This window comes from Triticum aestivum, chromosome 2B (genome assembly GCF_018294505.1).
Source record: "Triticum aestivum cultivar Chinese Spring chromosome 2B, IWGSC CS RefSeq v2.1, whole genome shotgun sequence".
In the NCBI taxonomy this organism is placed as follows: domain Eukaryota; kingdom Viridiplantae; phylum Streptophyta; class Magnoliopsida; order Poales; family Poaceae; genus Triticum; species Triticum aestivum.
The window spans coordinates 76,855,776-76,870,201 of record NC_057798.1 but is presented as its reverse complement, the minus strand read 5'-3'; the positions used below and the strand labels follow the sequence as shown (position 1 = coordinate 76,870,201).

At 44.4% G+C, this 14,426-nt stretch overlaps 1 protein-coding gene and 1 pseudogene across 1 annotated transcript; one reads left to right on the top strand and one right to left on the bottom strand.

The window, feature by feature from the left end:
* Positions 1-1,691: 1,691 nt before the first annotated feature.
* On the bottom strand, positions 1,692-3,226 carry LOC123040533 (uncharacterized). The gene is made up of 3 exons (XM_044463348.1): positions 3,032-3,226; positions 2,607-2,756; positions 1,692-2,455 (listed from the first exon to the last, which is right to left on the bottom strand). The coding sequence occupies exons 1-3, from the start codon at positions 3,104-3,106 to the stop codon at positions 1,883-1,885; spliced, it is 798 nt and encodes a 265-aa protein (XP_044319283.1). The 5' UTR covers positions 3,107-3,226; the 3' UTR covers positions 1,692-1,882.
* Positions 3,227-5,591: 2,365 nt separating this feature from the next.
* On the top strand, positions 5,592-11,556 carry LOC123043579 (protein transport protein Sec24-like At3g07100; annotated as a pseudogene).
* The last annotated feature ends 2,870 nt before the right edge of the window (positions 11,557-14,426 follow it).

Sequence of the window (14,426 nt, the reverse complement as noted above, 5' to 3'; positions counted from 1 at the left end):
GAGAAAAGAAAGGTAAGAAACAAACTGCCAGGAGGAAAGGCCTGTTTGAGGTGCCAGCTAAAAAAGACACTTCTAGGATTGGTACAGTCACATGCAGCAACTGCAAGATGCAAGGGCACAGGATCAACAATTGTGGTGTCCCTTTGAAACCTAAGTTCCAAATGAGGCTGAACAAGCATCAGGTATGTCCATTGATTACATGGTTACTTACATTGCATTGCATTGTTACATTCATTTCATTTGTAGGAAAATACTTCTAACTAATATTGTTGTGTAGGAAAATAGAACAAACTACTCTGAGGCTGGATCTTCAATGGCTGCAACTGCACAAAGGCCACCAAGGGTACCTGCTGCCTCTGCACCTGCACCAACTCCTCCTCCAGTAACAAATGAGTCAACACAGGCAGCTTCTAGGTCCAGGAAGAGGGCAGCACCAGCTACATCAACAGCACCACCACCTCTCAAGAAGAGCAGGACCAACACATCTTCTGCAACAGTAGTAGCACCTGCCAAGAAGAAGAACACAACTATTCCTGGCAATGGATCAAGGTCTTCTCCAGCAAAGAACACCAGGTCATCAAGGTCTTCTCCAGCAAAGAACACCAGGTCAGCTACTGCCAATAGAGCTGGCACTGGATCTTTCATTGCTCCTAGACAGGCTGCTGGCAATAGAGCTGCTACAAGTGCTGTGCATGATCGGTCAAAGAGGGCCAGGAAGCCATCTAATAGGCTGAAAGATTACTTTTATGCAAGTGGCAACTAGCTGAAGTTGTTGAACTCCAAGTGCTTGATACTGTTTGATTTGGTTTGTAATAACATTGCCTCACTAAGTTCTTGATCCTGCACTCTTTGATTTGGTTTGTAATATGGTACTATATGTGGATTCTGCACTTGTTTGCAACTTCAATTCATCTGCAACTTTTATCTATATGTGGATTCAACACTTGATATACACCTTACAGATAGAAACATCCAAATCTCATAGATAGATAGATAGATAGTCTCATAGATTACATCCAAATCTCACAAATACTACTACAAGTCTCTCTCAAATTGACTTATAGATAGAAAGATAGATAGCAAGATAGATAGCTAGATTGACATATCAGTCATAGCGCTCAAAGAAACGGACCCACTTGGTCCTAGTTGCTGGATGAGGAGCCATGACTGCCCTCATCCTTGCCCACCTAATGATCTGGATGAATGACCTTCCCCTGCCACCAGTGAAAACCAGCTCTAGTTCTTCATCATTGCACTTCTCCAGTACCTTGTTGGAGAGTCGGCGGTTGAACTCCTCTTGCTGCTCATCCTGGGCCGCCTCTAGTGCCCTCTGCCTGCGCCTCCTCCTCCTCCTTCGTGCTGCTGCTGCTGTCCGTACCTCCACAGCCTCCCCCTCTTCCTCTGTGACATCTCCCATGTCAGGATCCATCTGTAAGGTTTCTTTTGGGTGGCGGCTGGTGGAGTCACTGGGAAAGGGTGGGGGTGGGGAGGGGTTTATATTGAGAGATGGATGGGGGATTGGGGTTAGTAGGCCTAGGGTTGCATTTGGTCAGAGAGTAGTGGTCCACTAAGCCCAATTACCCACAGAAATAATATATGAAGGATAACAAATAACATATAAAAGATATAAGATCAAGTTGAACACTTAATAGCATAGGAGATCCATTTCCACTACTTAATAGCATAGGAGATCCATTACAACACTTAATACCATAGGTGATCCATTACAACTTAACAACATAGGAAATAAGGCTCTTACACACTAGGTTAAACTTCACATTCCCCCAAAATGTACACCCATAATTACTTGAAATCATACCAGGCCACATCCTTATATAAAGGCCTTTGGATGTACTTACTTCACCAACATATCACAGCAAGTTCAAGACTCAAGGATGGCCTTGATTTGCTCTAACTTCTCCTTGCTGCCATACCCTTCATTCAGCAGCTCAGCAACAACAAGCTCAAGCTTTGCCTTCTCCTTCTTAAGAACATCTCTGTCAACTTCAACATCCTTCATAGCCTTCCTAGTGTTCTTGATGATATCAGCTTGGCTCTGCAAAATGCACCTCTGCTCTTTTGCAAGTTTGAGCTTTTCCATCTGCACCTCCAACATGGCTTTCTCCTCTAGCTCCTTCTTCTTCTTCTCAAGTTCTTCCTCCTCCACTTGTTTCTTGTCCACCCTACCATCCTGCCAATCAAACATCTTGGATACATCATCAACAAGCTTGGTGTACTCAATGCAAAGCTTGTCATTTTCAGTCCTCAGCTTGGCCAACTCCCTTTCATGTTCACTCTTAAGCCTGGCCAACTCCTGCTCAAACTTCTCCTTGTCCTGTACCCTTCCAAAGTTCTGCTCATGGAACATCTCCCATAGCTTGCACAAACATCTCTGAAGAACAGTTGGCCAAGGCCCATCAACCCACTCTACAACACCACAATTCACACCATTTTCCTGCATTTGTAAATGTGAAAAGTTATTACAATGCCATTAGTAAGTTTCCAAAGTGGCAAAAATACATATGTGTCTGTCATATCAAACAAACTGCTGCATCATATCAAACATCACTGAACATCCATAGCAAAAAACTTAATTGGCATCTAACCTGGACTGGGCAGCCATAGAAACGCCTCCCTGTTACAGGCCCTTCAAAAGCAACACGCTTAATAGGCCTCAGTTGGTGCAGAATGCACTTGGGATGAGCAAGCTCAAGTTGGCCACAGAAAAGGGGCTCCACAGTGGTGTCTGGTTCCTCCTGCAACCATAATAACCAACAAAAACTGGTTTCAATCTGCACTCAATACCAGAATCAACTTGCACTGTTCATTAAATCCCCAAATCAGCATGAACCCTAACACTGTACAGAGATGAACCCTAGGTTACCTAAATCCTACAATCAAACCGCACCCTCACTAATCAAGAACAGTATCACACACACAACAACAACACTACACTAAGCAACATCCATGGCTGTAGCCTAAGCTACTAGCACCTAACCCTAACCCTAACCCTAGGTGGCAAAGAACTTACCATAAGTCCCATGTCCATGCTGACAACCTCGCACTCCTCCTCCGAGCTGGTTTCCTTGTCGTTCCAGGAAGGCATTGCGGCAAGGAGGTCGACGGCCACCGGCCTCGAAGACGGCGCGCGGCGGCGAGCTCGTACTGGAGCAGGGGAGTGAGAGCAGGGGAGTGAGTGAGCAACGAGAGAGTGAGCGAGTGTGTGATCCCGACCGACCGAGCGGGTATATTTACCCCACTTTCGACCGGGCCGCTCGGCTAACGGTCGTGAACTGCCGCGCCGTGAGCGCGCGTGGCCACGTGGGCTGACAGATGGGCCCAGGCCGTTAGAAAAACGGTTAAATCGCTAGTCACCGTGGGTTTGGGTTTTTTGAAACAGCGGACCGCGCGTTTGGTAGCTTTCTGAGAAAATTAAAAAGTGGTAGTTTTTTGGAACCCTAACCTGTAAACTAGTAGCTTTATGCTATTTACTCCATAGAATCCAGTCTGACCTATTAGAAAACAAAGATTCATCCTTAACATCAGTATGAATTAGGCGCAACTCTGGCCAACAGTGTTGAATCTGATCGATTGATGAAAAGAAACATGCCATGCGGGAAACTAAACATTATTCACAAATGACTTGAAGAGAAACCAGACTTGCACATTTAAAATTGCGAACCTGTTTTAGGAGTCCCAGCAAGATGTCGGTTGAAATGGATCTTTCATGAGCTTCATCTATCATAATGACACTATTAAAACAGAAAACACATGGATTGGCATGTGAATAATGTAAAACCAGTATGGAAACATCCAACTGAAAAATGTGTTTTTACTCCACTACGATTATCACCACAAATGTGTAATCAGAATAACGATATAAATTTGATCAAACATGACATGTCACAATTTGTTTGGACTGCCAGCTTTAGCGATTTTGGATGGTTATAAAAAATAGAACATAGATGGATCTTGATAGCACGGGAAACATTAAGGCAACTCAATAACAATACATAAAGTAACTTCAGTGCTAACACGATGATTTTGGATATAAGTACTCAACCACAAATTCTGTGATACTTGCCAAACTATGAAATCATATGTGTAACAATAGTATACAACAATGAAAATATTGCCCCAGTTTCACCGACATATTGGTTGCACGTCATTAGAAAATTTTATTGATCTTCAGAGTCAATAAAATCCGCATGGTTAGTCTCAAATTTAAGTTAACAACTTGATTGTCCAACATCCGCATGGTTAGTCTCAAATTTAAGTTAACAACTTGATTGTCCAACACAAAACAAAGAACTATGCTTAACTACCGACGGCAAAAATTAGCCGACATTTTTATGCTTTGCATAGTAATACAAATCCTTAGATGGACAAAAAACAGAGTATGGACCACTCATCCAATCCCTTAAGTGTTTACAGTCTGGGGGAAACTTAGATGAGAGTTCGACATCCTTGGTCTCTTTTATTCGCAATTCAGAAAATAAATTACCTTGAATATTTTCCGTCAAGCAATGTTAAGCACTAACGTACACTAAGCATCATGTAACCAAAATCAAATGAGAACAGAGGAAAAATGAAAGAGAAACTCACCAGTCCAGTCCATGCCATAAACCTTGACATCCATGGCGTTCAACCGTTACGCCAGATGATCATACCTCCCACTGCCAAATCAATACAAGGTACCAAACCATCAGCTACCGGCCACACAAGTTACTGTAATTTTTCTACGAAGCAGAGAAGGAAGGGAACCAAATTCTCACCTGTGCTCGTTCAATCCGTGCATGACAAAAACAAGCACCCTGCATCACCAACCAAGGACAGAGCATGCAGCACCACAACAACAGAGGACACCCGGGCTGAAGAAAGGACAAATTTTGCGATTTGTTGAATTCCTCCCTGGGCTTGACGGAGGAGGAGGAGGAGGAGGAGGCGTGCGGCCACCAGGACTGCGTGAAGAGCGTCTCGCCGCAGGCGGTGGGGATGAGCTCGTAGTCCCTTCGGGTCGTCCTACTGCGGCTTCCTCGCGACGAGAGCGCATGGCGCCGCACGCCTTCTAGCTCTTGCCGACGGGGTCATGGGGAGGGGCAGTGCCGCACCTTCCTATCACCGCCACCGCGCGCGACTCAGATGCGGAGGCGTGGGAAACGGCGAGCGGAGGCGTCGGGCCCGAGATCTGGCTTTCACTTAGACAACGTGCAGCTCGGGGAGAGTCGCCGCATTGCTTTACCCTGGAGGCGGCGGAGAACGGGGGGTATGGTTGTGGCGAGGGAAGGGATGAGGTTTTCCTTCGTGGGGAAGGCAAATCCTCCTGGGGGAGGTGTTATCTTGCGTGTGACAGATGGGCCAATGAAAAAGACCACACCGAGGCGCTCCTGCCCAAGCATTCGCCAGGTCGATCTGATGATTTTTTGTCGTACATGTGATGACATGGACATCGTGAGGAAGCGCCATAGTAGCGACTGTTAAAGGGTTGTATTGTTGCAAAATGTTCAAGAACTCCCGGGAGCCATCGGATCTGATATCCAACGGCTCCAAGAAGCCCCTGAAATTATAGCCGAGCCGAGGGAGCATGGGAGCCCGGGCAGAGAAGGGAGAGACAGACGGGGCCCACCCTGCAGTAGTTGCAGCCACTATTCTTCTTCTCCATCTCCTCTATCGTCTCCAAATGCCAGCCTCGCCACGTCATCCCCCGGGCCGGAGCGCCGCCGCCGCCGCTCCAATCTCGGTACGTGCTAGTGGCGTCCCAGACTCCCTCGGCTCCAGCCGGATCCAGCGGCGTCGGTGTGGGATCCTATCGAGAAACCCCCGGCGCGCGGATATATTAGATTAATAACCTGATGATTATTTTCTTGGATTCCGCAGGTGCCGTCCATGGAGAATGTGAGGCCGCCGGGCCTCCGCTCCGCTGCTGACCGCCGCGTAATCGCCCGTTGCGCCCGCTAATCTTCTCGTGCGCCCCGGTGGCGCGGCCGGCCCTCCGCCGCAGCAGCTGGGCGCGTCGGCCCTTCAGGCGGCTGCTCCCCCTGGGGCTGCACGCCGTCGGCCTATTCGCTCTCCGCCTTCAGCTCCTCCCGCAGGGACGCAGCCACAATCTCCCACGGGGAGCGCTATGCCTGCTGCACTCTGGCATGCCAGCGTTTCAACAGCCCCATGCCACTGTCTCCCATGACCCATGGGGACACCTTTCTCCTATAGTAACCAGCTGCATATCCCATTACAGGGCCTTCGATTCGATGGGCACACTCCAGAGTCCAGAGCTTGGTGGAGGACTTCCAGTCTCTGCCAGTTAGTTTCTGAGCCTGGATCGCTTGATGATATAGAAGGTCTGCCACGTCCATTAGATGGTGATGAGGAGCCTGCTACTGAATTGCCACCCGAGTTAGTTCCGGCCAACAAGCCACACTACTGTTGGGGTAACGAACTCTACTTTATCATTTTCTTTATCCAAAGCACCGGATCATTTTCACATTTTTGTTTCTTGATGCTTAGGAGGAAGTGCCACTTGTCAACTTTGGGTCGGCTGGTGTAATCCGCTGTCGAAGATGCAGGACATATATATTACCCTTATGCAACATTTGCTGATGCTGGAAGGAAATGGCGCTGCAATCTTTGCACATTGCTCAATGATGGTAACTTTTAACTTGGGACTTGTAAATATTCGGTGTTTATCGAATGATTGATAACCAATGTTTCTGCCATCCATCACATCATGTAATAAAACCTGTAGCTTGGACAGCTAGTTATGTGGCCACATGTGTTGTTTCCCAATTTCCGCCTGCTTGACTAAAGCCAGAACTGCTTACTAAGATTTTTCGATCCCGACACCGTTTAATTGTTCATCCTTAAGATCCCTTACTATAATGTTTGCAAAATAGTGTTAGAACCCTTCTAGCATGATATACTGTTGTGGTGGCGTGGTGTTTTCAATTCATAGAAGGATCAAAATTTCTGTGCAACTGTTTACGCTACGAGTGAACTGTAACCGGAGTAAAGATAGCCATTTATCATCGGCTTATCACTGTTGCAAAATGATAAAGCATCACTGGACATACCAGAGTGCCAAAAGATGTTTTGTCTTGATTCCTGAAAAGCTTTGAAAATGTTAAGGAGATATATAGCTTTCTTTAGCTGTTTTATTATGACATCTATATAATATACTTAGTGCCACTTTTTTTTTATTGGTGCTCTCCAGAAGGTTATTCCTACCATCTTTTAATGCAAGATTTTTTTTTAATATTCAAGTGAAAAAAGGTCGGAAATGATTAAAGATTATGGGGAAATTAAGTTCGGTTAAATACTTGTTGCTATGCATTTATCTTGAGATTTGAGACATCAGTCATTGACCATCGTGCTAAATATTTCTCTGGAAAGTGCTATCAGATTTATTTAAGATTGTGGCTATACCGAGGTCTTGAAAGAGGACCTGTTATGCAGGGCATGCTGCTGTTGAATCAACCTTTTCTAATATATCCATTTTAGCTTTTAACCACATTTCGCATATCCTATTCAATAACTGAAATAAATATGCGCATTAGAAAAAAGCATTAATGCGGCCATCCTCATTTGTATACAATACTGTTGTTGATCGGCAAGAAAAAAGTAGTCGAAGAAATGCTTGTTACTTTCTGTGTTTCACAATGAGGTATTTGAGGAGTCAAAGAAATATTATTGTATATGCCCTCTCTGTTGTGTGTCATCCTAGCTTACACTTTTGTGCTCTTGATGCTAGTGGCAGAGGATTTGATACAGATCAAAGGCCAGAACTTTCTAAGGGCACAGTGGAGTTTGTTGCTCCTACTGAATATATGGTTTGGCCACCAATGCTGCCTTCTGACTTCTGGGGGTATGTTCTACAGTATCTGCAGTATGAAGTGAGCTGCTCGAGGTATGTTATACATTTCCTTTTTTCGAAAATTTTCTTCTTTCTGAGGGTCATCATCTTTTGGTATCATTGATGATGCAGATTAGGGCTTTAGGATTCAGCGTGTTCTTTTTTCTTACAAAAAATATTTTCGTTGCTAATATTCAAATTATTTTTTCATGCGCTTTCTTCCAGGTAGTTGCAAAGACCATCAAATCATGCCTTGATGATCTTCTAGGCTTTCCACGAACAAAAATTGAATTCTTAACCTTTGGCAGCACATTACACTTCCACAACTTTAAGGTATTTCCTACAGCTGCTCTTAGGTATTACTTTCTGTCTGAGATTGCTTTTGCTTTGCAAAATCACTGCTTTAACATACGAAACTTCATTTAATGAGGTACTTACGGAACTTGTATTCTTTGCTTGTATCAGTTTTCTTTGAGTCAACCTCAAATGATGGTGGTTGCCGATTTGCACGATGTGTTCTTGCCATTGCCTGACGATCTCTTGGTAAATTTGGTCGATTTTAGACATGTTGTCGAGTCCTTTCTTGATAGCTTGCCGAAACATGCTTCAGGACAACATAAATGTAGAATCTCTTGGTATTGGCTGATTAAGACTTCGATGAGATGATGTCGGCGCATATGGTACAGACAAGGAGCATATTCTGAGGATACCAGAAGATCCCTTCTATAGACAGATGGCTGCCGAGTTCATGAAAAATCAGGTTGCAGTGGACATATTTTCTTTGCTCTTCCTTACTGTGATATGTATTAATATGTAGGTTCTCTTGACGAAAGATACTGTGGTCAGGTGTACCATTATCCACCCTTCAAGGCAACTAAACACGGGGAGAAACTTAAACATGAGCTTAATCGGGAGACTGCCTCAGAATCTGTCATGCGTATCAGATGTGGAAAAGGTTCTAGATTTTTATCCACAGCTGCATATATTATCTTATCTTCCTAAATATTTCCTTGCCTTGTTAGTTTATCCAACCTAACTCTCATGACATAATACTTTCCAGGGTGCGTTTCACAACATATCATGGTCATTTCATGCCTGTCAACAGATTTGTTAGCTCTTCCAGCTGTTGACTGTAATGAAGCTTTTGCGGTGTAACTGTCTCTAGAGGAGACCCTAATGACCACGCAGACTGTGTATACTTTCAAGTGGCGTTGCTGTATCCTTTCCTGTGAAGTTGCTTATGCACTGGTCTCCATCTCTTCATGTCAGTGAGAAAGTTGACACTAGTACATTACAAACGATAACTTAGAAAATGTCAAAGGAGCACCTCTCTCAAGGTTTCCTTTGATCTTAGTTTGGTGATAGCTAGATCCATGAATAGGGTTTGTCAGTAGAGTAGAACTGGGAGAGATCCAAGTTGCTTATTTTTTCTTATCAAAGCACCTCCTGCATATATGTTGGATGTTGCCTTCTGCCATTGGGCTTTTATTTGTACAATATTATTTAAAAGTGTGATTCTTGTGTCCTTAACAACCATCAGATATACATCATCTTCTGGTGAATGATGTATCAGGGTGGATACAGCTGCTGCACCTGTGGTCACAGATCTTGGTGAAATGTATCATCAAGCAGATACTGGTGCCATTGTGTCAGTGTTGGCTAGAATCGGTTAGTACTAGATCGATGTTATCCCCTTCATAAATGTCAATATACATGACTGTGATCACTTTATAGCTTACTAATTATCGCTATCCTGCAGCTGTTGAAAACTCACTGTCTGATAAGCTAGACAGTGTTCGACAACAATTACAGTTAAAGCTTGTGAAAAGTCTGAAGGAATACCGGAATCTGTATATTGTACAACATCGGATAGGAGGGAGACTGATATATCCAGAATCATTAAGATACTTGCCATTATACATCCTGGCTCTATGCAAATCCCTTGCTCTGTGTGGTGGTTATGCTGACGTCTCTCTTGATGAACATTGTGCCGCTGGTTTCAGTATGATGATACTGCCTGCAAGAAGGCTGCTCAATTTTATTTATCCATCTCTGTACAGGCTTGATGAAGTATTGGCAGTGGTATGCCGTATTTCCTTGCTACTGAACTGATTAAGTACCTTTTATCCAGTGCCGCTTGTAGACTTGTTACTTCCAAATTATGCAAGTTAGAATAAAAATAACTTCAGTTTTATTTTTTGTGATGGAAAGAATCAGTTAGTCTGATCAATTACTTGGCCTTTAATAGTTCATTCTTGCAACTTGCAGCCAGATCAGGCTTGTCATTAAGCAAAATAAATACATAACATATAGCTGTTTTTATTCAGTATGTTTGATACAAGGTTTTTTTCCTTCAATTTAGCCACATTTGTAGTTAAAATGGGCAGAACCAGTATAAGAAGTTAAACTCATTAGTCTGCTTAGTTAGTTCGGTATTACCTCAACCCATTTACTGATTCCTGCTTGAAAATTAAGTTTCTATTATAGTTTGCAGAGCCGAAAGTCATAGTAAGCATTAATTGAAACTGAGCTGATTTTATTGGTATTCGAAGTTTAACATTTCGTTTAATCTAGTCTACACATTGTCTTTTCTAACTGGAATAAATGTCATGATTTTCAGGAACCAGATATGATTGATGGGGCCCTGAAGCGGTTGCCATTAACCTTGCAGTGCCTAGACACTGCTGGTTTATATCTTCTTGATGATGGCTTCACCTTCCTAGTATGGTTGGGTAGGATGCTCCAACCTGAGCTCATGAACGACATTCTTGGAGTCAGCCTCTCAAACTTCCCTGATCTATCAAAGGTACCCTTCTTTACTCTTTGGTAAATAATATAGTCCTGACCTTGGGGCTTATACTTCATTACTCTTTCCGTCCTTCAATTTTTTTGACTTTCTTAAACAAAATTCAAATAAATTAACAGTGTATCATGTCATTTCTCCTTTTTTTTAGTAAGTTCTTAAAAATACCTCTGATGCTGGGATCAGAATCTATAAAAGGCTTACTGTTAGCATGTAATACAGCTTCTCTTTCGATTTGTGCTTCTTGCTGACATGGGGTATCTTGCAGATTCAGTTGAGAGAATGTGACAACAATCACTCAAGAAACTTCATGGCAGTACTAAGAGCCCTAAGGGAGAGGGATTCTTCATGTTACCAGCTGCCCCGTGTGGTACGGCAAGGCGAGCAGCCAAGAGAAGGTTTCCTACTTCTGTCCAACCTCGTCGAGGATCAGATGACAGGAACAAGCAGTTACATGGACTGGATACTCCAAATTCACCGCCAAATGCGGAGCTCGGGATGATGTACGGTGGATGTTCCAGGAATTTTTGTTTTTGTGTAAATTGCTGCAGATTCGGCTGCTGTGCCAGTCCCCGGTCGCCCTCTTAACCATTGGAACAAAATGGCGAGCCAGCCGTGCTCTACCATATGCCATCCTGTTAGCAGCAACGTTCTTGCTGTCGGCGAGCAATGCAAACTTTATTGTTAATATTCCGTTCTTGTGATTATTTTTCGTGACGAGAAAAGGATACACAGCTGTTGTACCAGAAAAGTAGGCAGCACCTTTGGTAAATTGTAAAGCGTTCGGAGTCTTTGATAGGGGTTTGTACGCATTTGTATCGTCGACAATTTTAGTTGGAAAGTTGTGTGAACTCTTGTTTGAGTGTTGGTATTGATCTGGATGCAATGGGAAGCACCTTTCTGCTCATGTTTTGATACTGATCTGGATTCAAGATGTAACATGTCGTGTTGGTGGAGATAGACAAGTACAAAATGTATACATGAATGCCAAGACCAGTTCTCATGAATCTAGGTTAACATGAACTCAGAATTTTCTTTGTCTAAACTGTTTTGGTGCCAGGTGAGTTCTACTCGGTTTCACCCACAAAGACATGGTTTAGACATTGGTCTTGAAAGATGTAACATTGACCTCTGATTTTCTACTGATGATGTTAAGACTCAAGAATCATAATATTCTAGAAATAATTTGAGACTAATCATAGTATTCGGTACTTAACATATTACAAAACTGATGGTGCCATAATCTCATACTAACAAACATGAGCTCATAAATAAGTTTAGCTGCATAGCAGTATGAAAGTTTTTCATGAAGGTTGATGGTCTACGCCTACACGGGGCATGCGAACAAAGCATGGAGATCCAACGCGTAGTTGGGCACATCGACGGTGTGGACGGGCTCGGGCTCGGGCTCTGGCTCTGGCTCTGGCTGAGGGTTGCAGTGCATCACGTACACCACCAACTGTACCAGCAGGATCGCAACTCCGATGGCGTTTGGTATCTACAAGTCACGCAATAAAGTTTCTAACTAATCAACAACCATCACAAACACAAAATATACTTGCTTAGATGAGAGGACATAGTTTCTATTCTTACCGCAGTGTAGAGATCCCAAGGAGTGGAAAAGAACCCAAAGCCAGTCGAAGCGGAAGCGTTGACGAGCCCGAGCAACACCTCGAGGAGCGGATCCATGTTGGCCACATCCTTGCTCTTTGAGTTTATACCAGTTAGTAGTGAGTTTGCAATATGGAATCATGACATATATATTACAGCATTAGGGAATTAATGCACTCATCCCTACAAATAATTATCCATGCATGATCTAATTTACCAGGCTGTGATATTACAGGCAGCATCAGTAATGAAGTTGCATCATCATGGAAGTAGTAGTTGTATCAAGCAAAAAGAAGGCAATGCAGTGCAGAGAAAGCAGAACCAGGTTGCAAATTTTTATCAGATTGATGACTTGAGTGCTATTATAATAAATAATTCTACAGCACGACCTGACGCCTCTAGTTTGACAAGACAAAACTCTGTCAGCTTTGATGCATGCATGCAGTTTCACTTGAGCGTTTACTTGATTCTACACCCTCCCTCAATCGGCACACCATGTAGTTTTTCAATATCCAAAGAAAAAGATGGCAGGGCACCCTTAATCGGCAAACCATGATAGTTTCAGAAAACAAAAGAAAACTCTGCAATCTGAAAGCCGTGCCGTGTCAATGCTAACCACCAAAAAACCAAAACACCAACAAATTAAAGCCTGCAGCTTCCGGCACCCTTAATCAAGCAGTTCAAGTCTTTACAGACCATATGCTTCCATAATGCTGAAAATTAGTACTCCCTCTGTTCATAAATATAAGACGTTTTAGAGACTTGTATGGTCAGTCTAGAACATCTTATATTTGTGAACAGAGAAAGTAGTATTCATGATGTAATTTACCAGGTTGCAATATTCCCCCTAATTGCAAGATGCATCATTTTGTGATTAATCAGGAGACTAGGTAGGCAGCCTCTGATGCACTTATACAGACAGTAAACGAAATCACCAAGACTATGAAACAGCCTACAGGTACATGCAGGCAGTAATTAATCACTAGTTGATTCTGCCTCCTCAATCCTAATGTATGAAACAGCTAGCCTAGTGTGATTTTTCCTCTCGTTTCTTACGAATGATTTGCAACCTAATTAATTACGAATGATGCATCTTGCAATATTTACCAGGTTCTGCACCCTCCCTCAATCGGCACACCATCACCATGAATGCATGTAGCCAGTTTGTCAATATCCAAAGAAAAAGATATGGCACCCTCATCTGAATTCGGCAGTGCACTAGCTAGCTAGTTTCAGAAAACAAGACTCTGCAATCTGCTGAAAGGTGAAAGCCCTGCAGCTGTGTCGATGCCAATCACCAAGAAACGACAATGCAGCTTCCGCTTGCGGTACGCGCGCCTACCGCCGTGCAGCCAGCCAGGGAGCATGCCATCCAACTCCGGCGAGTCGACCGGCCGACGGTGTGGCATGGAATTGAAAAAAGGGCCCCCTTTTTCGGAGCTACAGGCAAGATCCGGCCGCCGCATCGAACAGAGTCAGGCCAACCACAGTATTCTACGCCGGCCGGGAGCATGCACCCGCACGCGCCCAGATGCCATGGAGATGCCACGCCTTGGCATGCAATGCAATGCATGCATGGCGGAATCACCAAAATCATCAAGGAACAGAAGGTCACTCCTTGCCTAAGGGACGTACGTAGGCGTGCAGCTAGCGAGCTAGATCCAGCCGGCGGTGGCGCGCGCGGCACGACGGCGCAAGAAAAAGATCCTGCCTTTCCTAGATCCGGCCGGCCGGTGATGCTGCCGCATCGGCGTTCGGCGCAAGGAGCGAGCCAAGAAAATACGCACGCACGCGTAGTCGCCAACTATATATATATATATATATATATATATATATATATATATAGAGAGAGAGAGAGAGAGAGAGAGAGAGAGAGAGAGAGAGAGAGAGAGGGAGCAGGACGGGAACGGAAACTTACACCGGAGCAATCGTCAACAAGGCGGCGGCAGTGTTGCCGAGGAAGCTGGCGCCGGTGAGCGCCGCCTTGCCCGCCTTGCTGCCGGCGCCCGCGGCCAGCGCCCTCCCGCCGGGCATGGGCACGATGAACGAGGGCATGGCGGCCGGCCCCTCCTTCTCCGCTTGCGCTCGCCGTCGGCGCGGGGCAGAGGAGTCGTGGAATGGGGGAGAGGCCCCTAGGTAGGGGTGGGGATGGGGGTTTATGCGCGC